At 39.2% G+C, this 25338-nt stretch overlaps 1 protein-coding gene across 4 annotated transcripts in view; it reads right to left on the bottom strand.

The window, feature by feature from the left end:
- The window catches only part of adcy2a (adenylate cyclase 2a), a 95830-nt gene that overhangs the window by 7176 nt on the left and 63316 nt on the right, over positions 1–25338 (bottom strand). For 3 of the 4 annotated variants that reach the window (XM_034202731.1, XM_034202730.1, XM_034202729.1), the window contains 16 exons: positions 15919–16068; positions 13479–13627; positions 12991–13102; positions 12282–12409; positions 11490–11648; positions 11193–11325; positions 10927–11103; positions 10439–10482; positions 10176–10256; positions 9903–9972; positions 9554–9651; positions 9250–9334; positions 6617–6754; positions 5450–5569; positions 5166–5350; positions 2573–2657 (listed from right to left, as the gene is read on the bottom strand). In XM_034202731.1, the coding sequence (XP_034058622.1) occupies positions 2573–2657; positions 5166–5350; positions 5450–5569; positions 6617–6754; positions 9250–9334; positions 9554–9651; positions 9903–9972; positions 10176–10256; positions 10439–10482; positions 10927–11103; positions 11193–11325; positions 11490–11648; positions 12282–12409; positions 12991–13102; positions 13479–13627; positions 15919–16068 (1914 nt within the window). The remainder of the gene's footprint in view (positions 1–2572; positions 2658–5165; positions 5351–5449; positions 5570–6616; positions 6755–9249; positions 9335–9553; positions 9652–9902; positions 9973–10175; positions 10257–10438; positions 10483–10926; positions 11104–11192; positions 11326–11489; positions 11649–12281; positions 12410–12990; positions 13103–13478; positions 13628–15918; positions 16069–25338) is intronic. The other variant, XM_034202728.1, reaches the window with a different exon arrangement.

The raw sequence follows: 25338 nt of genomic DNA, 5'->3' as shown, positions 1-25338 counted from the left end.
GCTTCATCCGGTATTTAAGTATTTTCTAAACCAAATAAAGTACACATTCATGTGTGCAAACACTACATGGAATAAACTGTATGTACTGTATTATCTTCTCTCGGCTATGTCACCACCAGCTTTGCAGTTTACATGTAAATGTCTTGGTAATAAAAATGTAAAGGATCCTAAATGGGATGCTTACTGTTCATTTAAAAACATGTAGCAGCTAAGGATATACTATAGCTCCAGAGGACAATAGTGCCCAAGTTCTACAGTAAGTGCCCTGCTGTGTAGCGTAACCGAACATAGCTGGAATAAGAAGCCCACAACTCTCCAGAAGGACCATTCTCTGGCCCCTGCTTCTCCTGGCTAGTACATCTCACATTCTCCCTGTGCAGCTTCAGAATAGCTGAGGTAAATCACTGGTCTCATGATGCCTGCCTTGCACAGTGCAGCACAGCAGCCGAAAAGCTTAAACGTCTCTACTTTATTTCATGTATCAGCCGGGAACAGAAGCTATTATTACTCCTTAGCTAGGAGGTGATAACATACAGTATACAGTATAATATTTAAGATATGATGAAAATGGTAGTGTCTGGAATCCAATTCAGTCTGCATTGAAATGTAACTACAGTGGGGCAAAAAAGTATTTAGTCAGCCACCAATTGTGCAAGTTCTCCCACTTAAAAAGATGAGAGGCCTGTAATTTTAACCCTAGGTACACCTCAACTATGAGAGACAGAATGAGAAAAAAAAAATCCAGAAAATCACATTGTCTGATTTTTAAAGAATTTATTTGCAAATTATGGTGGAAATAAGTATTTGGTCAATAACAAAAGTTCATCTCAATACTTTGTTATATACCCTTTGTTGGCAATGACAGAGGTCAAACGTTTTCTGTAAGTCTTCACAAGGTTTTCACACACTGTTGCTGGTATTTTGGCCCATTCCTCCATGCAGATCTCCTCTAGAGCAGTGATGTTTTGGGGCTGTCGCTGGGCAACACGGACTTTCAACTCCCTCCAAAGATTTTATATGGGGTTGAGATCTGGAAACTGGCTAGGCCACTCCAGGACCTTGAAATGCTTCTTACGAAGCCACTCCTTCGTTGCCCGGGCGGTGTGTTTGGGATCATTGTCATGCTGAAAGACCCAGCCACGTTTCATCTTCAATGCCCTTGCTGATGGAAGGAGGTTGTCACTCAAAATCTCACGATACATGGCCCCATTCATTCTTTCCTTTACACGGATCAGTCGTCCTGGTCCCTTTGCAGAAAAACAGCCCCAAAGCATGATGTTTCCACCCCCATGTTTCACAGTAGGTATGGTGTTCTTTGGATGCAACTCAGCATTCTTTCTCCTCCAAACACGTCTAGTTGAGTTTTTACCAAAAAGTTCTATTTTGGTTTCATCTGACCATATGACATTCTCCCAATCCTCTTCTGGATCATCTAAATGCTCTCTAGCAAACTTCAGACGGGCCTGGACATGTACTGGCTTAAGCAGGGGGACACGTCTGGCACTGCAGGATTTGAGTCCCTGGCGGCGTAGTGTGTTACTGATGGTAGCCTTTGTTACTTTGGTCCCAGCTCTCTGCAGGTCATTGACTAGGTCCCCCCGTGTGGTTCTGGGATTTTTGCTCACCGTTCTTGTGATCATTTTGACCCCACGGGGTGAGATCTTGCGTGGAGCCCCCAGATCGAGGTACAGTGGTCTTGTATGTCTTCCATTTTCTAATAATTGCTCCCACAGTTGATTTCTTCACACCAAGCTGCTTACCTATTGCAGATTCAGTCTTCCCAGCCTGGTGCAGGTCTACAATTGTGTTTCTGGTGTCCTTTGACAGCTCTTTGGTCTTGGCCATAGTGGAGTTTGGAGTGTGACTGTTTGAGGTTGTGGACAGGTGTTTTTTATACTGATAACGAGTTCAAACAGGTGCCATTAATACAGTTAACGAGTGGAGGACAGAGGAGGCTCTTAAAGAAGAAGTTACAGGTCTGTGAGAGCCAGAAATCTTGTTTGTTTGTAGGTGACCAAATACTTATTTTACAGAGGAATTTACCAATTCATTCATTACAAATCCTACAATGTGATTTCCTGGATTCTTTCCCCCCATTCTGTCTCTCTAGTTGAAGTGTACCTAGGATGAAAATTACAGGCCTCTCATCTTTTTAAGTGGGAGAACTTGCACAATTGGTGGCTGACTAAATACTTTTTTGCCCCACTGTATATAGTTATAGTGTGAGAGACCATGAATGGTTAAAAAGATTAGAGATCATGGAATCCCTCAACAGCAGCGATATGACAGGGATGCAAAAGATATAGCGTGGGCTTCTCACAATGGGAAAACCACATGGGGGAAAAAGGTCATTGCAAATTGTGTAAACATACGAGCAAACATGACTAATTTCACAAAATAAAACCTGTCGAAAGTAATACAGCAGCAAATACACAGAGAACAAAGTAAAGAGTGCAACGGTGATGCAAGAGCAGAGCTGAAAACGACATTACTTTTTTAGCCGTCAAGGGGAAAATGTGTAGACAGAAAGACAGACAATGACATCACTCAGGCTATTATAGTGTGGACTTACCTGTCTGGCAAGCACAAGCAGAGTGATGAAGAAGATAAAGAGGGAGATAGAGCCCATAGTCTTCAGGTCTTTGAGAACTCCTGGTCTTGAAGGGCAGAGGAAAAAGGAAGAATGTGTTTGTGCATGGAGAAAGAAAAAAATACAGTAAACACATAAAAAGAGAAAGTAGAGTAAAAGTGTGGGTGAAAAAGATAAGTGAGGAAATGTAATTAAAAATGCAGATTACAATCAGTACTATGAGGCATGTGTCACACGATTGGTAAGCAGAGCATTTGATCCCAATCTGTCACTTGGTTAAAATTGTCACTTCTGCTTTACAGTGACAAGAGCTAGTTTTCTTTCTGCAGTCAAGTGGCTGCGCGGCCATGCCGGGTGCGCTTTCAAGGAACAAGGAACGCTTTCAAAAGGCAATAAACAACGAGACAGTGTTAGCCATCTGCAAAGATTCAGCACTATGAATGCACTTCAAGCTCTCTGGTTTCCACCCTCATAACCCTGAAAGTAGGACACCTGTTCAGGGCAGAATCAGGCAGCCAACCAGGACACATCTGATGTATGTCTAGCATTCTGTGCATGCAAACACTCAAAACACTAAACATACCGTCAAAGAACCGAGGTGATGGTTAAACACCTATTATACATTTAACATCTACAATAAAGCTTCCTTTAATAGCAGTGAAGTTTGAATTTAGGCTCTGTATGTGTGATAGGGCTCGACAGTGTTGCATCCTAATTTCTGCAAGCACATTTAGCATATTAATGGACTCTTACTCTTATCTAGGGCAGAGCTTGGCAGAGAACAAAATCAGCCTGCAAGTTCTGCACTTGCCTGTTTCCTTATCCAACCAATTCTTTACAAAGAGTGAGTGGCAGAGAGTGAGGACAAACTGTTTTCACAAGAAGAAAGCATAAGGATGGAAAACTCATGGACAAAGATTGCTTACTGCTTACCTAATTATTGCGTAATGAGAGCAGACTCATACAATATACACATTTAAAAATCTACAAAGCAGTCACATGCACATGCTATGGAGGACTACAACACTAGATATTGCAAGATCATTTAGGATTGAGCTGTTTATTGAACTCAGGAACAGCATGCAGCATCTTATTAAAGCTCCTCCTGAAACACGTTGCCAGTTCCCATACTGATGATGTGACTATCAAGAGACTCGGGTGACAATGGATGTACTGGTTCATTTACGGAATACAAAAGGTCAATTTTCTTTCCGCAAAATGCCATGGCTTCATGTAGAGTGCATGTGTGAATAGATCCGGCACATGATTGGAAACTACCAACAGCAAGTCACCAGCTATTTTTCTCAAACCACTGTTATCTGGGTTCAGCTACACACTGATAGAGCTCAGGACATGTTCTAATGATGTGTGGGGTTAATCAGTGTTTGTTACGGTAGGATAATGAGCGCCTTATGGGCTACAGTAACGTTGGTTAGCCAACTGTGAGAGACACTAGTTCCTGCATTACATCAACATCTTGTTTCACCCACAGTCCTCATCTCGAGGGCATGTTGTCTCATCAACTACCAAATATATATCTATATGTCCTTTAAAAGAAAAAAACAGCCAAAGGGGCGTGTCACTGTGCGTTTGATTGATATCATCTGGCAGACTGTCACTGCCACTGTCTACTTGGACTTTTGATATCTCCCATTACCCTGCCCTGAACCAGCTTAGTTTTAAAATGATACACCATTACAAACTGTTCCCTGTTTCCTGTGTGCTACATTTGGGTTCAAACACTCCGGGTTAGTGAACTTTGATTTTTTAACTCAATGAATTCAGCTAGACGAACATTATAATTATCCAGTGCACACTCTAACGCATTTCTGACATCTCTATGACCTTATATTCAATAAATCCCCCCCCCCCCCTTCAACCGAAGCTGTGGTGAAAACACAGATGACCTCACTGCAGGGTGAGTTCAGACTATTTGCATTTATGTAATACTTCATGGGTTGCTTTTTGGTTGAATCCATGAGCCAAAATCCAGAACCTTGTTGTAGCATAACATTACATGTTACTTGTTAGACGCTTTTATCCAAAACGACTTACTGTAGATACTCAACACTGTGGGCAATCCCCACAGGAACAATTTGGGGTAAAGTGTCTTGCCCAGGGACACAACGACATGCTGACTGCAGTGGGGTTTGAACCTGTGACCCCCTGATTCCAACACCAAGACTCTATCCACTGTGCCACACACCTCCTTTAACACCTACAATACTTTGACATGGGTAAATCAACAGTGCATGAAAAGCCTGAATACAGAAGGTAAAAGCCCCCGAAGGGACCAAGCAGTAGCATGCGAGCAGCCATCATTGATTTGCTGATGTACAGTCCACCACATGTTTCCAAACACCATCAACAGGGCCTTTGAGTAGAAATATGAGAGAAAATATTGGCATTGAGAAAATTCTATCTGGATAGTTCCAACCATCTAACTAAACGAAGATTTTGAGGTGGGCATTTTCTCTTTATATTATGGTTATCTCCAACTTCCCTTTGTCTTCTCAGGCTTGATTCTCTTTGCATCTTTAAAGGCAATCTGGAACAGTTTCAGTTTGTCACCTACCTGTCCAGGCTTTCCGTCTTGTACAGAAATCTGCTATATTCATCCAGCAGAGAGGCATGTGTTTGTAGAATAATGACGTTGTAAACCACCACGGCTGTCAGCATGATAATCATCTTCAGCTCATAGTTTATCCTCAGGAATACAGAGCAAGAGATGAGGCCCAGAATGCAACTGTAAATGAAATACTAGACAGACAGAAAACAAGAGAGATATATTGTTTTATTTATTCAATTTATCCAAAATGATACTGAATAATTCATATAGAAATTATAAGTTTTACTTACAGGAAGGTAGAAGTTGTTTTTGTCTGTGTTGACCATGAGTTGTCCATTTGGGTAAAACAGTGTTTCATTGGATGAATTGTTTACAGGAACGCGGGGCAATGAATTGTCTTCCAAAAAGAACTACAGAAAGAAGGTCAACAGAAATAAAGCATTTGTTAAATCTTTGTTCAGGACAGAAACATTGATGAAAAACCCCAAACAATCGACATGCAAATTAGAAAAAACCACTGTCCCTGTCTGCCTGCCTTAAACAGCAGCATGAGGAAAGACAGACTTGTGTAGTTTGTACTAGCAGGAGGAAAATAGAGTCTTATAAGATAAGAGGTCAATAGTGACAACCATTCAATAATGTCCTTTAATGTGAACCTGCAGGATAAGATGAGGATTGGCTGCCCCACTGAGCAAAGCCAAGTTAATTTGGCTCACCCGCCCGGAGCGACTGACCCGCGTCAGGCGCAAAACAAGATTATAATCTCTGGAATCGATTTGTGTGAAGGTCTAAACCGGCTCCTCACACCATGCTTAATCACGCAACTTCCCAACAAGCCTCAGGCTACTGTTTCACCTTTACCTTTACCACCACTAAACCACATTTAGATCAATCTTGAACATTGAGGCAGAAGGGTTAAGTAATACAATATTCTATCACTACATGCAAATTGGAAAGCGTCTATTATGCAAAAAAGCCATATTGTTAATGTTTAAAAAGGCATTTGATAACCTGCTTGGCAAAAGAGAACAATACAAATAAGAAATGTTCCTGTAGAAATATTCAGCTACTTTCAGGCATAATAAACAAAACAAATGGAAAGCAAAAAGATCAATTCTACATTAAAATGCTGGTGCATCCACAGCCTCTAATCATGATGAAAGACTTATTTCCACATTTGTTGTATTACAAGAATGAAAGATTAGAGTTGCTTCAGTATTAATTTAAGCGTGTTTGATGAATATAAAACAAATGTAGACATCCCTGGTTTCTAAACATCATTTAAGGCCAATTTATTGTATTTATTTGTGGGTCAACATTGCATTCCTTTGGCTTCTAATTACACTGCAGCTACTAATAAGGAGGCTGCCACCTGACAGATTGTGATACTTTGTTCTTAGTGAAGCCTAATTGGTGTTTGTGCTGCATAACTGGAGTACCTGCAGACAATAGCTTACCATGTTGAAGACTGACATCATGAGTATCAGAGCTGTGGTTGTCATGGTGAGAGTGATACGAGGCCATGGCTTGTTGGCAATAATGACTGATGACCTCATCAGCCACATCCAAGAGGTGGAGGAGCTTTTACTGCAGTGCTGCGGACACACACACACACACACACACAAATACAAGAGTGCATGAGTCCAAGTGGAAGTGAGCCGGGATATTAAAGGTCACACACAGGAGAAGCACCAAGGAACACACGCCGATGTGAACTAATTAAAATAAGTAAATAACACACATCAGCAAACATGTGCAATAACAAATGAATGATTTCTGTTGAGTAAGGACAATTACCGTGCAATAAATTAAACAATACATAACAAGCTCACAGAGGGAAGCTTTTGTTGCTGATTAACTCCTAATTGCTTCAGCAGTCCAAATGGAGAATTCAGAAGGCAGACATTCATGAAAAGAGGGGGCCTATCAACTCAATGGTGCTTGCTGCAATCTAATTCAGAAAACATGCAATAACAGCGCTCAAAAATGACCAGTTCAAGTTATTCTATTATGTTTAAAATAATGTAAGCACGCCGTATGTTCAGTCTTCTACAAACCACTCAGAATGTCTGTAACAACAGTGTTTTAACTTTCATTTGAACCAAAGCATTGCTGAAGGGTTTTTTAACTAGCTTGCTCCTCCTGCTTCACTATAGTCAAATCATTAAACATTAAGAGCAGTACACTGTGCAATCATGCTCTTCATTTTAACCAAGCAATGTTACCCGACATTAGGATTTTAATATGTTTATATTGTGTTTATTACTAGGTTTTCATTGATGCAATAGTCAAATCTTCCCATGCCTCAGCAAATGCTCTGCGCCTGTTACAGTCCATTACCTTCCCTCTTTGCAGCACTGCCTTCAGCCGAATGTGTCTGCTTGTGAGACAATGACAGTGAGAGCCCAAATCATTTGCGTGGTCATCTCAAAGCAATATCTGAGCATCGCTGGGGCTGAGTGGATGTGACATTTGAGTAGCTTGGGGATGTAAATTACAATACAATAAAGCAAGGATGGCAGAATGTGTTATGCACCAGCAGAACTACCGGAAATGTAGACCGAGTGGGGCACGTTTTGTTATGAAAACAAGGCACATGCAACGCAATTTTAAAACATGTGAGTGAAAATGAAAGGCTAATTAAGAGACTCTGCTAGGGTTGATTTAGGTAAGAATGGTATAATGACCTGTTCTCATTCCTTCCTCAGATGTTCAAATGGTACCAAAGATATATAGATAGGAATATATGTATAAAAAGGTGTTATTGGGATTTCAAATCTTGTGCTATAGCTAACAAGACTACAGAATTTGGTAGTTAACAGTCCTCAGGTAGATTTTTTCAAAATGTAACTGAAATATTGGGCATGTTGCATCGATAGCAAGCTTGTAGTAATATGCTATTTCGGAGATTAAGAAACAATTGTGTTGACGATCTCCTGACGACATAAGGCTGCAGCGAAATAACCCAATGCTCATGAAACTTTACCGCCACATTGTGTCAAGGGAGATACATGCACATTGATTTTGCAGTGTGATGTTCCTATTCACAAAGGATCCACTGCCTACAGGCTGATTGTGGTTAATTACACAGGAGCCCTAAAGTAAGACAGAATAGGTGTCTGCAAATTCCACAGTAGTAAGCAACGACACAGCATGAACAAAAGCGAAGACTCAGCAATGACAAATAAAGAACACAAAAGACAGCAGGAGTTGACTCAACATAAGCTATCAAGTGTTGCGTTTTGTTTCTGAGCTTTGGGCAACATCCACAGGGAGCACAGTTCAGAGCCGAGCAGCAGATTCACACTCCCACAGAACTGAGGATCAGACAGTGGGTGCAGTGGGGTGTGTAGGCCTGCGGCTTGTTAAGTTTTATAGCTTCTTTAATGTTTCAAAAGTCACGTCTTCCTTCTTTTTCCCCTCATTCTCTTTTCTTTTTCTGGCCTTTTATTCATAGTTACTAGACTGTGATGGCTGCAGAAGAGAGCTGAAGGAGTGTTTGAAGCATGGTTTGATACAACTGCAGCGGCAATATCTACAGACATGGCTTCGCTTTGAAAAGCTGCAGGGGCACATGCTGTAAACCCCAGAATGAAAGATTCAGTGCCTGGTGTGCTTGCTTAGTGGGGAAAATGACTCCAGTAGAAATATGAAGATGAAAAACTGCACTGTGACATTTCAGTAGTGAATTTATGCAGGTCTACCTTACCCAAGCGATAAAGGAATAATTCTTGCCTAAAACAGGTTCCAAAAGAGTGGTGCGCTCCGGCTCTCTAAAGATGGAGAGCACCTGTTTCATGCACAGGGTCAGGATTCATTGCTGCCTCAATGTCACACGTTACACTTGTGTAAACCTGAGGGGTACTCAGGCCAACAACAAGGGCACTTAATGGGCCATTAGGCTGACCGGAGGGGCACTTGGACCACTCATGTGCCTTTGGTATGACATAAGGACAAACATTAAGCACAGAAGTGAACCGTTAGAGAGCGGGCATTTCCTGGTTAAGAGAAAGGCTTAAAAGACACTTAAAGAACACTAGAGACGGGCAATGCTATAACAATGATGTTTGAAGTAAATGCATTTACTCACCAGGAAGTGTCCTATAAAACATATGAAGAGGATCAAGGACAGGATAATAAAAGCCATTCCAAAGGATATTCCCAAGACAATTGTCCTACAAATAAAAGAATGTCATTAAGTTCAACAAGTTCAGTTCAATGAAAGATTGATGACATTGTACAAACTGTAATAAGCACTAGCCTTGGCTCAAATAATTGTATTAATACACAGAAACCTAAGCAAGGTGTAAATGCATTATAATAAATACTTTACTATTATTATCATTATTATTGTGTCAACAGTCATTTTATTTCTATAATAAAAACATACATACTTTGGAAGGACGAGAATCTGCACAATGAATATGCAGAAAAAGATCAAGCAGGCGCAGGTGACATAGTATTTGAATGCCGGCAAGGTTGTTGCTCTGTACTATAGAAGATACAAAGTACAAGGTCAAGTTTCAACAAAAAGCCTTTAAAACTGATATCAAAGCTATTTCAAAAGCATCTCAACTAGGCACTCAGACATCACAAGTATCCTTGTAATTTACAAGATTTCAGGGTAAGCTAAGTGTAGGTAAAGGAACAAGCAGTCACACTATGTTTTGTTATTCTCTTTGAAATACTGCGGTATGTCCGGAGACGGGTGAATGATCCCGATCTGCTTATACTGCCTCTTACCTCCTTCTCCAAGGATTTGTTGTGAAAGAATAACGATATTCTTTGGATGTCCTCAGACTTGAGCCACTGCCTGCAAACATAAACAAATTGTTTCAGTGTCAGACAAAAAGAGAATGCTGGCACCAAAATTGAAGTTTATATATAGAGAAATGTTGAGGCTACAGTATGTTGTGTCACCAGTTATGGTTTTATAAGACATTTGCACATACTTTACTTTTTTGACAAAGAAAAATAAATAAATAAATAATTATATTTCATTGAAATGACCCTTACTTTTGTGAGTTAATCCCATCAAAGGTCCTGATCATCCTCTCATTAAGTTCCTCCTCAAACCGTTTCTTCTGAGACTTTGTTCTTTAGGGGATAAGAAAAAGAACGAGACAGAATATCCTTTAAGTTCACTTGATATTAGTCACACACATCAAAGCCTCTAGCATCAGCCTAGTCTATTAAAACATCTTGTCTCTGTAACTTAATAGGATGAGCATAATCCTGCCAAAGAAAACTGTGCTGGAGCTGTAAAGTGAGCAGCTTGCCTTTCTGATCTCCTCTGGAAGTGATACTGGCCCATTGGCACATCCTAGACACAAAACAGAAGAAGAGAGACGTGTAACGCCACAGCTGAACCCCACCATCAATTTCATTTTTATTTGTCCCGCTCATGGTACGCAAAACCAAATGTACAATAATTGCCACAAAATATGACTCTACCATTGAGCGAAAAGGAGCAGGGAGAAGAATCAAATCTTATGTGACCTGCCCCTTTCTAAAAAAAATAAAATAAATACAAATAGATATATTCATAATAATAATTTTTTTTTTTTTTTCACAGCCAAACATAACAGTATCTTAGGATACTAAGAGAAACACACAAAAAAAAACACTTATTTCCCACTTGACGGTTAACGGAAAGAAACAAAACACCACCAAAACATCACATGTATAAGGAAAAGAAAAGTGCAACACCCTCATCTGAATATTTATGAATAATCTAAATAAGGTGTGAGTGGCAAACATTACACACAGCGGTGTTGATCTTCCCGTTCTCATTAGTCATGCTGTCTCTGTGGTGCAGGTTGGCGAAGGGCTTGGCTGCTCCCCAGGACTCCAGGTAGCGGGTCATCCTGACGGAGGCCCTCATTTTGGCTCCGTCTACAGTGTTCCTGGGTCGGTACTGATACTGTGGGCTCCGACGCTCCACCTGTAGAAACGTGGGGTTAGTGTCATTTGAGTACATTTTATTCACTGTCCAATATTAATCTGCCTGAATGTAATGCACGTGCAAGGTACCTTTGGGTTGATGACAAAAAAAGTGATGACTCCATGTTCCTTTAGATAGGGGTCTCTTTCTTGCCCATCCCCATCTTCCACCTTATAGGATCCATTCAGGTGCTCTAGTGTCACTGAGGTGATGTGGACTCGCCTGGAAATGACCAAATCAATCAATGGATCTGTTTCTCATGAATATAAAGGAGACATCTGGGTTTTTTGTGATGAAGTTAGGGTTTCACCATCATTTTTGAGAATTGTACCAGAATAGTGAGGCAACCCAAATGGTAACACGTGATTTACTTCTGCTCCACTCACCCTGGAACACCTCCTGCTTCCATGTGATTAGCCAGCGTAACATCATGTGACCACACATCATACTGCCATTTCTGAAGTCCAATTACTCCACACAAGACATTCCCAGAATGCACACCGACCCGCATGTTAATGTCCACCCCGGTGGCATCTCGCACTTTCCTGTCATGCAACAAAAAACAAGTCTTATTAGTGTTGAGTAACAGGTCAACCCCAACAACACATCTCTTGTTAGAAAAGAGGGGAGATTCCTCTCTCTACCTTTATGGTGTTCATTTCTTATTTCCCACAGTTAAACCATTCTTTTTGAGGTCTTATTCTCTCCATTTATTCTCTCACAGTCCACTCCCCTTCTTGCCCAGAGGTGAAATAGGATCTCACACTTACCATCAGACATTTGATGCAGCTAAATTGACAATCATTAAAAAGCCTCTACATCTGAGCTAATGGTTAGCAAGCACTTATCCTCATTACATAGAGCGACGGTTCAATACACGTCATTAAATCACTGTTTAACGGCAAATCCGAACAATCTTTGAAAAAATATTACGGTCAGAAGTAAAACCTTACATTTCCAGGAGTTTAATGAGACTCTTGGGAGTCTTTAGTTCATGGCTGAGTTCACATGAGCAGCAGCATCAAGGTGAATTCTTAGAACTGCATTCATCTTCATGTGGTTTGAGTGTAACATCACTAATTGTAAAGGTCTATAATTTCAGATGAACTAAGATGTAATGTAAAGGAAAAAAGAACACTGTGATTATTTAGCAGCACTGTTATGTAACTGGCACTTACTTAATGGCCTCACACATGTCCAGACCCATTTTCACACAGTTCTTAGCGTGGTTGGGCAGGGACTCTGGCAGGCCGGACACACAGTAGTAACAGTCACCAAGGATTTTGATTCGCATACATTCATTTTCCTGCATAGAAAAATAAGAAAATAAGGTCAGATGAAGGTACCATGGACGCACATTTTTGATTTCATCTAATTATAACCCTTTGTTTGTTCTACATGCCTACAGTAGCTGCAATGTGTTCTGCTTTATTAATGTCTGTGTGAAAATATGTGAAAAATGCAATTCTCATTTTTTGTATATATCAAGTATTTGTTTTGGGATGCCTCCTATTGTTTTAGCACCCTCAGGTGTGCTAGGTCCAACAGCTGTGATTCTGCATATTAAATAGCCATGTGCTAATGTTTGCCTGAGAAAATAAGGAACATTTAGTTTGAAAAAATTAAATATATATAGAAAGAATAATAGAAGACTCATTGGCCGTAATCATCGGTGAGATATTTAAGCATTGATTGATTGATATTCTTCATTAAGCAATAAAATATGACAACTGTTTTTATAACATTAAGGGTGGATTTTTACCCTTTACATGATGTGACAATAAATTACATAGAGATATGTTTTATTTAGACTCGATTGAAGAAACTACATTTGCACTTATGATACGTATGTTGATTATTGAAGAAGTTCCATAATGAAATGTTTACCTTGGCAATTTGATCAAATTTTCCAAACAGCTCATTCAGCATGTGCACCAGCTCTCCTGGGGAGCAGTCACTGGCCAGCCGTGTGAATCCAACTATATCCGCATACAGTATACTAGAGATGGGAAAAAATAATATACTGTGATACATGATGGTTGTGGCTCAGTGGTGAGTGCGCTGATCTTCGGATCACGGGGGCACTGGTTCAAATCCCACTGCAGTCAACATTCCGCTCTGTCGTTGGACAAGACACTTCACCCCAAATTGTTCCTGTGGGGATTGCCCACAGTATTGAATGTATGTCGCTTTGGATAAAAGCGTCTAACAAGTGACGTGTAATGTAATACAACAGTTACATCTCTCTTGGAAAAACATAGCTTTCACAAACATGAATATATATTTTGGCAGCTCAAATGCGGAATATGTATCTATGAACTCAGTAAAATATGTGTTTTTTAAGCACAAAGGTGAACCAAAACGAAAATACATGCCTGACGTTGGTGTGCCTCTGTACATAGAGGTTGTGAAAATTGTTTGTGTTTTCAATCTGGCCGAAGTTGGGGCCCTTTAGTCTCTGGATGATCTCAGCTTTCATCACACGGGCAATGTGAGCTGGCAGCAGGGACAACAAGAGACGCTCCTAAAGGAAAACAAAGAAGAAGAGAGAGTAGAAAATCAAGAAACATAAGCAGTTTATGAAAAATTATTATTATTTTGCAGAGAACAAAGCTTTGATTTCATCAACAGAAGTTTGAATATTATTATCAGGAACCTTGACTTGTCACTAAAAAGGTTTTCCATTTTCAGCAAAATAAAAATAAATTGAATCATTCCTAATTTCTTTCTGAAGGATATACTTTTGACGCCAAAAGGAGACAAAAACATGTCATAATTATGTCACCTGCCTCCATTCAAGCTTCAAGTGAAGGTTAATTCAGCTCTACGGTGTGCCAGCTTGACTTTCTGTGACTCAAATTAATCATCAATGTAAAAAAAAACTGTTTTACAGTGAGCACTCTTTGACAGCTTTTGTTTGGTCGAGGCCTAACCATCCCTCCCTGTTTTCTCTGAAGCTACTGTAAGTATAACTCTTACTTAACCGGCCCAGTAGATGGCAAATAAAACTCCTCTTAGTGTAAGAAGTTCAGGTTGTAGAAAACACCTGATTAAGTCAATTTCACCTCCATCTCCATCAAGTTTTCTGCCCCATTGACTGTCTCTCTGCACCGTGCTGAGGCTCAGAGGGTTCTGTGTGAAGGAGAGGACAACCGTGGCGGCTTACTAACGCTACCAGCACTTTGGGTTTATTATGATGAATTCACATAGTCCCCCTTCGACCACTCACAAAGAAAATGTATGCACTGACTGTACTGCGGGGCACTTTGGATAAAAGCATGCAGCAAACAGCATATATTATGAGCACCCGAGAAAAATCATTTCAGCACAGCTACTACCATCTGTCACACGCAGCCATAGCACTCCAAGGCTTCTGTGAAAAAAAAGCTCCACCCACAGCATTTTGAGCTTCACTCATGGCGGTTGTTACAACACAAGCTGGATTCACCATAGGGATAACCAGCTCCACCCCAACAGCAGCTGGCCTCCCACTCATCTGACTGAACCCAAAAGCTACAACTGTGGCAGCTGTGATAGAAATCTAGTTACATCGCAGGCTCCCCACTGCACTAAACCTTAATCAAAACCTTGCTAATTTCTCACAGCGTTCACATGCTGTTATTTTACTAACTTTCTCCAACTTTACACTAAGCATGTTTGGCAAAGCACGAAGGCAACAAAACCGACAAATAAGCACTGCTGCTGGCTGGCTTCGTGTCTTAAATACAGGTTAGCAAAGATATGTATTTGAAAAAGGAATTCAACAGACTTATGTGGAAATACAGAAATGTTGAGCACCAACACAAGTGTTACTTTGTATTTATCAATAACGTACAGCAGAAAAAATAAAGTATTAACCTGTTAAGCCCTGAGCCTGTTTTTCAGGTCTCAGGCTCGAAAATGACATTCCCAGAACAAATGACATATCTTCACTTCTAAAAGGGCCGGGGTAAATGCTAACACTTTATATTAAGGTACACAAATTAACCATCAACTAGTTGTTAATTAACATGCATATTAGCAGTATATTGGCGCTTTATTAGTCATTATAAAACACTTATTAATGCCTTATTCTACATGACCATATTCTACAAGTAATAAGCCATTAGTTGAGAGTTTTTCCTCAATAACCCTCTAATTAGTGCTTATTTGTTGCAAGTAAGGAAGTTGTTGTACATGAGTTTTGGTCTTAATATGCGCTGCTCAATATGGGCCTAATAAGGCAGTAGTACCACAAGAATAGTAATTCTACCATAATAACACTTAACAAATATGATCTATTCTTATTTATAAAACGGACAAGTCAAATCAAGCAATCTGATTGGTTCTTAGCCGTGATTTACTGAGTGTATACCACGGGTAAAATTGCAGTTACTTTTCACAACAAGTCAGTATCCCTTCGCGTCTGAGAAAAACAGTATACAGTTGGGATACATGGTAAACTATTCATCTCAAGCTTTATTTTGACTCAGAAAGTATTGAAGGAGGACACAGTGCAAGTATCACCATGTACTCTAGATGTAGTACTGATCTCCAAATTCTGTGAAGTTTGTTAGTTTCTGCTTTCCAATTTGTTGCCATACAGACAGTGCTGTCGTCATCATCCTCATAATAATCATTACCCTCACTGCCGCAGTCTCCTCATTCATCTTAGTTCATCTATTCTCTATTCATGTACATTTCATTCCACAGTCATTATTGTAATTAACACTATCAGCAACACCAGAAACCCACACTGCTACATTCACTCAATCACTCCCTGTCTCTCTGACTTTCACACGCTCGCTGGTTATCAACACTTATGGACATCTTTACCTGTTGTCTCTTCTCAAACTCCAGTTTAATTGGCGACTTGATGCAGTTGCAGGTGTCCTGGTAAGTCTGTTGAAGTGCCAACTCCATCAGATGCTTGTGGTACGCCCCCGCCATGTTGCCACACATGAAAATGATAATGTTGGCCAAAATCTGTACAGGAAGAGACATAGAATAGAGCTGTGAATAGGAATACATCCAACATTAATTTCTGTTGGTGCTTTATTTATTGTACATAAACAAATACTGCTTTGGTTATTACGTTTTAAACAACCGAGACCTTAGCTCAACGATCAGGTAATAAGAAAAGCTGTTTGCTTGTGTCCCAATATCAGTGCTTTACTGGAGGTAGGAAATGTGTTTTTATGACAAAGGCTTAAGCAAAACAGTAATGTTTCCTGGAGATATTTTTTCCGAGATCCTGCAGTGATATAAACATGAACCGCAGTTCAACAGCACCTCATACATAAGATAAATGCAGTACAATGGTAATATAGAGGAAATAAATGTGTGTGACCTCTATGCCACCCCTGCTTGTTTATTTCATAAAAATACCATCATGTATTGCCTCCATCAGCTTCACTACAGCTTGATCATTCCTCCCTCTACCCTGCTGAGTAAATGAATTAAAAAATAAGAAACTCAACCATAAATAAACTCAGTTGCTAAAGATGTGTTCACACCTCTTGTGCATATAAATAGACTTTCCCTCAAGTTCATGTTTACCATACACACGGTCTGTCTAATATGAATTACTGTTATTAGGATAACAACACACAGGCTGTACATGTCAATGGCATGGCTGCTACCTGTTGTTAATTATAGTCATGAGTAGCCGACATCTCTTCACACAATGTGATACACCTTTGTCTAATTTCCTTTAGTTAATATCTAGAACCGATGTATTCAATCGGAAACTCAATAAGAGGAAATAAGGGAAAGCCGTGTTAAACTGAAACACAGAAACATATATAGTTTAATAGTTGCTGATAGCCCTAAATCCTCTATCAAAAACACACTGATCTCTCCCCATTTGGTACTTCCACTTTTTTTAATGCTAACTCTAACCAAACCTAACCCTAACCCTTAACACGTTTTTAATACAACAAATACTTAAACACAACTTCATTGCATTTAAAAAACACTAATACCTAAAGTATTTTCTTGCTCAGTTGCTCTATTGGTATATTAAATCAGATGAAGGCAAGCTCTGAAAGGAAAGCTCAGTTTTGATATTTCCTAAGACGAGATTTTAACTAGATGGGAGACCATCCTTTTGATTTTTGCTTTTCCGACACACCTTCAGGCCAAACCGAGCATTTCCTTCCCCGTTTACATTTTTTTGAATATTGGCAAGGATGTCTCTTTCCTTCAACAATTTTGTTTTCCTCTGTGTGCATGGCATCATAGTCTCACAGGGCCAGAAGCATTGCTGCACACACTCAGGCTTGTATTCTCATTGTCAGAAATGACTCTTCGATCAACAGATAAAAAGATAATCGTTGATGGCACATACTGTATGTGGTACTTTCATGCAATGTACGCTCTGTTGTATCCAGTGCTTATCCACACAAAACGCTTAAATAGAAAGAGCTAATGTCCAAGGACAATCATAAAGATAACAGCAATTGTATTGCCTCTTCCCCCCTCCATATATCAATCTTAACAGCAGAGATACAAAACAACCAACTGTTGTGTTGAATATGACTCAAAAGGGCCAACGCTTACTCCATTCAAAGCTCCGTACCATATAGAGTACAACTTGTCATGCAAATTGTGATCTGTGATAGAAGCAGTCCATTATGTATATTTTCATTTCAATCCAGTGCTTTATTTGCTTTCACATTCCATGGCTGCACAACACAGGAGACTCTATTAGAGCAACTCTTATGATGGGATGTGCTCCAGTGATGATACTGTAGGTGAATGTATAAAGACCCAGGAGCACTAACATCCTCCAGCTCATAGCTTTTGCAATTTAAAGCAAATGGACAATTTAATGGTTCTCTGCCATCGCATCTTAAAAAATATGATGTTCTACCATTCCTTTTTACTGGTTCCCATTCTCTGTGTTTCCCCTGCCTTGTCTGATTCTAACAATTTCCCTTTCACTTGCAGTTGCTGTGGTTTTTCAGCATAATGGTGACCTTCGTGTCACATTAGGCGCATTCACACCGCAGTACTTTTCCCACAAAGGTTCATGAGAATTTAGTTCATGAGAACTCTTTAGTTCTCATGAACTAAGTACAGATCGCGTTCACACTGGAAAAAGTCCCTGGGGGTGGATTAGGCAAATGAAGCCGCTGACGTCACTTCTTCTTCTGCTTTGGGCTTACTGGCAGGCCGCAAACCACTTCACGGCGTATACTGCAGCCCAAAGTCCCCGGAGTTGGGGACTGGCTTCAGTAGAAGCTGCTCCCATGTTTTTTTTTTTTTTTTTTTTATAAGTTAGTCTCTCTGCGTTTCTGCGCTGGGCTAATGCTAATGCTAATAATGCTAATGCGAGGATAATAAAATGGCGGCTTCGCAAAACTTTTTGTGAGTTTTACGGGGCGTGGTTTGCAATCCGCCCAGCCAATCAGACATAGGAACCTTTTTCTCCCACGAAAGTCCCTGCTCTCTAGCAGGGACCGAAAAGGGGGTGAAAAGGTTCTCATGAACTAATTTTAGTTCCGGCTCTTTTTGGTGTGAACGCGACATTTCGGAACTAAAGTTTCGGAACTGAAGTGGGAAAAGTACTGCGGTGTGAACGCGCCTATTGACCCCTGGCAAGTTGCTCTCTCTCTTTTCTTATGTAACTGTGCCCCACACATTTACATAACAGCACTGGAAGAATCAGAATAAACAGTTCATGTCAGTTATTTCAGTATTTAAAAAAATGAAACTGCCCATGTTATGTTTTTTTTTATAGCACACCAATCTTTATGGGAATTGTTAATTTCATGTAGTTAATCTCAACGACTGTAGATAACCAGGGTAGTTGATATTTATGTTAAAATATGTTATTATATGGTTGTAAAATGTGTCTTTCCAATGCACAAGCAGTGCCATTGCTAAGATTATTTCCTTTTACAGTTAAGAAATTACACTTCCCACTTTTAATTACAAGAAAATATTACTCTTTAGCACAATTAAATATGAAACGATGCAAAACCAATAAAAGCAATAATTATAATAATGTAAATAAAATACACTCATGCTGCCCTGAAATGTATTTCAGATGAATGTGATAAGCACTGTTAATCTCTCCTTTATGTTGACAAAAGAAGACATGAGAGGCAGAGGTTGTGAGCGTGGTCTGCTGGTTGGATTTATGTTCAAATCAATGAATGTGTTTGAAGAGACGTTCCTCCTGCTCCTCACTGAGTTTATTATCTCCTGTGTGCATTTCCAATACTAATGGTTATTTTCTCCAAATTAAAGGCATTATATTTATAAGCCTGGCTAGGTTCAGAAGTGTTTATTTTCCATAGAAAGTGTGACGAAGTTAGTGCTATTACAAATTGGTCAGAGCACAGGGGGCGAGAGTACTGAATGACTGAATGCAGGCACAAGAAGACGGACTGCGGTCTTTGTACGATGTTTTTCAAAAGCACATTATATTGTATAAGATATTTTATAATCCAATTTAAAATAACCTGAAAGCCTTCTCATATTAAATTGAAAATCCATCCTACTGCCGAGTCATTCTCTCTTGTGAGTTTGTTTATTATATAAATGAGTTGCACTGGAAAACCCAAAACATCAGCAAGGAGGGAAAGGGAATGTCTCTATTGGAGTAAGGCTGTAAAAACTCAGAGTTAATAAGCAGTAACATTCAAATTCTGTGTGAAATGTTGGACAAACTCCTCATCAAGTGTTGCAAAGTTTTTCGGCTGTTCAAATGATTACACCCTGGTACACCGTGGAGAGGTGGGTGTTGCTCTATTAGTTGACATATGTTAGACAAGACACTGACAGTGATCCAGGCCATCTCAAAGGTCATCTGCTTAAATCAGCTGGCTGTGTGAATCATCTGTACCTCACTGGTACCCAATTATAGATAACGGTGGGGTTAGGTGAGGAGGGCCCGTAAGGGCGTTGTGCCCCAATCATGAATTCTAAATCAGAGAGCTAAGCCCTATGTTGGCAGTTGATGTGTAAATCAGGGGAACATCAAAGTGAACGTCTGTTGGCAACAGAAATCCAGCAGAGATGTTTATGCTTCGTTTCATCCTTAAAACAGAAATGACCTAAAGTACAAATTACTTTGATTCTTCCACTTTTCTCAAGAGAAAACTTTAGTGGGACACGTCAATCCTAAGTGACATACGATGAAAACATGTGAAGAAACCAGAAACCATCAAAAGTATAATATCATATTGAAAAATAACTTTTTTCAATGAAGCTCTATTTCCCTTCAAAGAGGCAATATGTTTAACAGGCAACAGCTGCCACTCCTGAGAGATGTGAATTCCTATCAGAAAAAGCGGTAATTGACCTGACTTGGACACCTTTGTTACATAAAACATACTTTGTCCTTCAAGAGCATCCACAGGCTGTAAAGCTGTGTAGAAACACAAAGAGACTAAACTTATTTTTAAATCAAGCATATCTTTCTACCCATCTTTTAGTAACAGAGAGAAAAAACCTGAAAATACTATTATAAACTTTAACAATACATCACTGTACATCACAATCCATGTGAAAAGTGTAATTATGTCTTAATGTAACATGCACATAAATCTAAACCCAACAGGGGACCTTCACCTCATCAATATATGAGCCGGTTCATCAGGCCTCCAATGAGCCGGCACTGTAAAGTTTAATGGACTTGACAAAGTGGAGATGTCAGCATGGTTCCCTCTCACTTAACACCCCCCGGGCACATTGTAACCATGCACAATATAGCAATGTACAAGAGTGTTGACATTTAATGGCTGACATTTATAAACCTCTGGTGTATATACTTTTCTACAAATTGCTGTGGGACTGTGAAGTATTTCAATTATCTGAAATGAAAGTACAAAATTCAACATACCAAAAATGCTGAAAGTGACCATGCGGTGGGGGGGGGGGGGGGGGGTCATTGCACTGATTTATTTTGGTGTTTATTTTGGTGAATATGTAGCCAAGAGTCAGTTAGTCAAGCTCAGCATGAAGACAGGAAGACAGGAAAACCGGGGGAAAGTTAGCCTCATCTGCTTAACACCCAAAGTGTATAAACAATATGTTGTGGTTCAACAGGGGCTTGTGTGTTTCTTCACCTCCAGGAGTCTTGTCGTCAACGGGAGGTTGCCAGGCAACCATTGGAGACACTGGCTGCTGGCTCTAACTTCACATTTACTGTAGAGACATGTGGTAGGTTTTCTTATCTTACTCATGGCAGGAAAGCAAATAAGCATTTCCACCCAAATGTCAAACAGTTCCCTCACAGGACCTTCGTGATGTACTTGAACAACACTTTCCTGCCTTCATGGGCTTTTGAACTGTTATCCTCTTTGAGGAAGCAGGCTAACATATATTGTTGCCATTGGCATGATACAAGATAGTATACAGCTCCCAGACTGTGGAACAGCCTCCCAGCACATATCCGGACTGCTGAGTCTATTGAACTTTTTAAATCTCAGCTAAAACTCACCTCTTTGCACTGGCTTTTAATACTAGTTGAACATTACATTTTTATATTTGTATGTGTTTTTTATTTATTTATTTTTTATATGTTTCTAGTTATTGTGCTTTTTATTATGTTTTTAATTCTCCCATTGTGTTATTTAATATTGTAGTTACTGCCTGTACAGCACTTTGGTCAACTGAAGGTTGTTTTAAATGTGCTATATAAATAAATAAAGATTGAGATTGAGATTCCTAGTTGAAATTGAGTCTTAATCTGTACAAAACCAACAGACCTCTTTGTTGCAGTATTTAAGATGTTAGCACTTTAAAATCACAGCACTTGTTTTAGGGAGAGCCCAGAATTTCTCATTATTCTTTTCCACCAACTTTTCATCTAAACCGGTGACCTTAAAATCCCTCTGTATCCACTCTGTAAGCAACTAATACATATTGTTTTTTTTCACAACCTAAAAGTTGGAGTTAATCAAAATACATTTAAGGATTTTCCTTCCGCTACCTGAGTTGTTGGTTAGACAACATAATGATTTGACAGCAATTTGGCCTCTGGTTACAATGGATTGATGTTTTTCTTTATTTGTTTACATTACACATTTTTTATTTCTTCCAGCACACTAATACATTAAGGATACGATCAATTTGAAGTGCTAGTCACACACACTAACCTGCATATAAAAGCATAGTCATTTAAAGTTATATTGCTACTGGCTAAAGCAATTTACTCTGTCTGAACAAATTACAAAATCAGAAATAAAACTTCCATTCAGTGTCCAAAAACGGGTCATTCAGTCAAAAAGTGTAATAAAGTCATCTTGAGTTACTGCCTTGGCATATGCCTCCGCCATCCAGTTTTGTAGCAGTTAAGTGCAATGTCCAAAAAAGTATAAATTCATAATGGCGAGTTTTCTGAGTTCATAGTAACCTTTGACCACCACATTCTCATCAGTTCTTGTGCCAAATTTGAAGTAATTCCCTCCAGGCTTCCCTGAGATATTGCGTTTATGAGAATGGAACGTCCACGCCTGAACGTACCTGAAATGTAATGCCTCTGTCCTTGGCAATAGCTGACATAGAGGCATGAAAAGCATGTGAGCCAATTTGCCATCTGATTAAATAGCAAGTTGTAGTGCTATAAATCCATCCTTTCCTTGGCAAACGCTACATTGAAAGCTGGAGAGGTTTTCAAAGCAGCTGTCCAGTAGTTACCCTCTGGCACATAAACCTTAGAGCGTCCTGTCACCCAGCTTCTCTGCTTCTATCTGGAAAGGAGCATGTAAACCTGAGCCTGTCCGCACACAAAGGGTTCAACCAACACTGGTGTATTGCCAGAGAAAAACAGAAGAAGAGAATAAAAGACATACTGTGTTTGTAAAAAATTACAAGCATTTACTGTATATGATACCGACATTATTTCCATGAAATTGGGACGCAATCATGTATTTATATATCTATGGACTGTATCTAACTAGAGCAGCACGCATGATAACAATACAGAACTTCATGTCATCACACAAAGAAAATGGGCTCTGATCAAATTTGGCCCACGACTGAATGGAAAATCAAGGGCTTATCTCAAGGAGCTGATCAAATCAAGCTACATAAAATGATTAGTGGTAAATTACTGGGATGCATTACTTTAGCAGTTAGTTTGGATTAAGGACTGTATTATGGTTTCACATGCTATTGAGTCAAAGGGGTGTATCAGTCTTTATGAGCCGAAGATATAGAAACATAATTGAATAAATGAATAATTGAATAACCAACATTTATGTCCAATCTCCTCAGGGGTGCTTTTTCATCTGAAGGGTTGGATTTGTTTCTTTAATGTGGACAATGCATATTATTATATTTTGATGATGCCTTTCCATGGCCAGAAACTCTTAACTCCTAAAATCATGCTCAATACAAGTATAGTAGAATGATATATTATGTAGATGTACTGTATATTAGGTACGTCTTGTATGAACAACTACTACAGTATTACACAGTGACGCACAGCATAAGACAAAGTGTCACGTTAGACATATGCTCAAGTATACACAGAGATATTCTGTGACAAACTTGGTTCAAGAGGAAGAGCTGCTATTTTTAGCCTGCTATTTAGAAAGATATATTGCAAATGTGTCCAATTATAGGGCACATTAGCGTTTTCTAAGATTGTTCCCTTACCCTGGCTATTGCATGTGAGTTGGTAATATCCCAACAAATATCATCAACATTAGGTATTCTAATTGAAGAAGGGTGAGAGCTTTACATAATACACATTAGATTAGTTCTCTATATTACAGCCAATGGGCAAAGTTACTTTTGATGCTAAAAAAATAGTAAATGTTGCAAGCTGTATTTGTCTAACAACTCTGACACCATAACATGTCTATGAACTGCTTTATGATGTGTAATAAAAACATTGCATGTTCAAAGACTTGCATGAAAAACCTTTTGTAATACTAATCATTTATTAGAATGTGAAACAATTGTGTGTAACTGCACACAAAATGTAATCATAATACTATATTACGAAGAACCTTATTTTCATGTAATCTTCCCTGTCTGCACATGTTGTTATTTTTTCTTTATAGTCATACTACATTTGAGTATAAAGCATACATCTTTTTTGTGTGAACTCTTACCTATCCAATCCTGTATTTCACTATTGACTATGTGGCTTCTCAGACCCTGACTCTCCCTAGAATAAATACTATTGGTCTATCTGATGTGCTGTGTTTGTACAATAACACATTGTGCCTCATTTGTATCTGTAATCATAATAACCACACACATACAGACTTGGCCCTAAGCTATCAGCACACTGATATAAAACCACATGACTGTCATTGACAACAACCAAATTGTGGATATTAAAACATAAAGCAGACAGTATTTGGCAGAATCTGTGTTTACTACAAGGCGTCACGTGGCTTGGCAGCGTCTCGTCAGCCCGGCATGCCATCTCGACTGCCGATTGAGCAGCAATCTGTCTGCTTCCAACAATGCTTTTGTTACTGAACACACGCTGAACAATATATTATAACTCCCTAATTTGTCTTTCACAGTCATCTCTCTTGTGAAATTAGCCACTAACAAGTCAATATCTTCATTAGCCGGTGGAATAAAAAGGCTAACCATTTAGTTCGATTTAGTCCAATTTATCATCTCTGTCTGCCATTCATTTAAAGTCTCTCCATATTTGTGATCAACTATTCCAAATTCAACCATTATCATGTATATACCTAGCTTAAGCATTTCTAGAACTCTTAAATAACCATCAAACTTTCCAAGTGTTTTTTAATTTTCTGATTCACAGCTGGCATTACCAGCATGGCCAATCAGTCTAAATCGCCAAACTTCATGAAACAGACTTTAACAACTTATTTTGATTTAAGTAACTGTTAAGTGTAATTTTTCAATTAAAAAAGCACACCCTTGCAAGCCTACCGAATCCAAGTGTAAAATGTCACAAATAAAAAAAACTAGAAATAAGAGTAAAGTTAAAATAAGTAGGTCCACATCTAACCATTTACCATTATTGAGTCTTAATGTGTGAAGATATTTTTATTTGGCAGGCTAATTTGGTGAAGTTATTCATATTCCGGAACATCCTTTGTATGCATTCACACTTTACAGCTACTGTCCACCATTTCTACAAGGATATTATCTTAAAATATCACTGCTCTCTGGCTGTTTTTCAGCCCCGGGCTAACCAGATGCCAGTATGGCCATGGCACAGTTACACATGAAAGAAAAACGGACAAAATAACGGGCCATCACGTCAGAGTTCACAGAAGCAAAAGAGAGTGTTTGTGAAGGTTT

This window comes from Gymnodraco acuticeps, unplaced genomic scaffold (genome assembly GCF_902827175.1).
Source record: "Gymnodraco acuticeps unplaced genomic scaffold, fGymAcu1.1, whole genome shotgun sequence".
Taxonomy (NCBI): domain Eukaryota; kingdom Metazoa; phylum Chordata; class Actinopteri; order Perciformes; family Bathydraconidae; genus Gymnodraco; species Gymnodraco acuticeps.
This window is presented reverse-complemented; position numbering and strand designations above follow the sequence as displayed.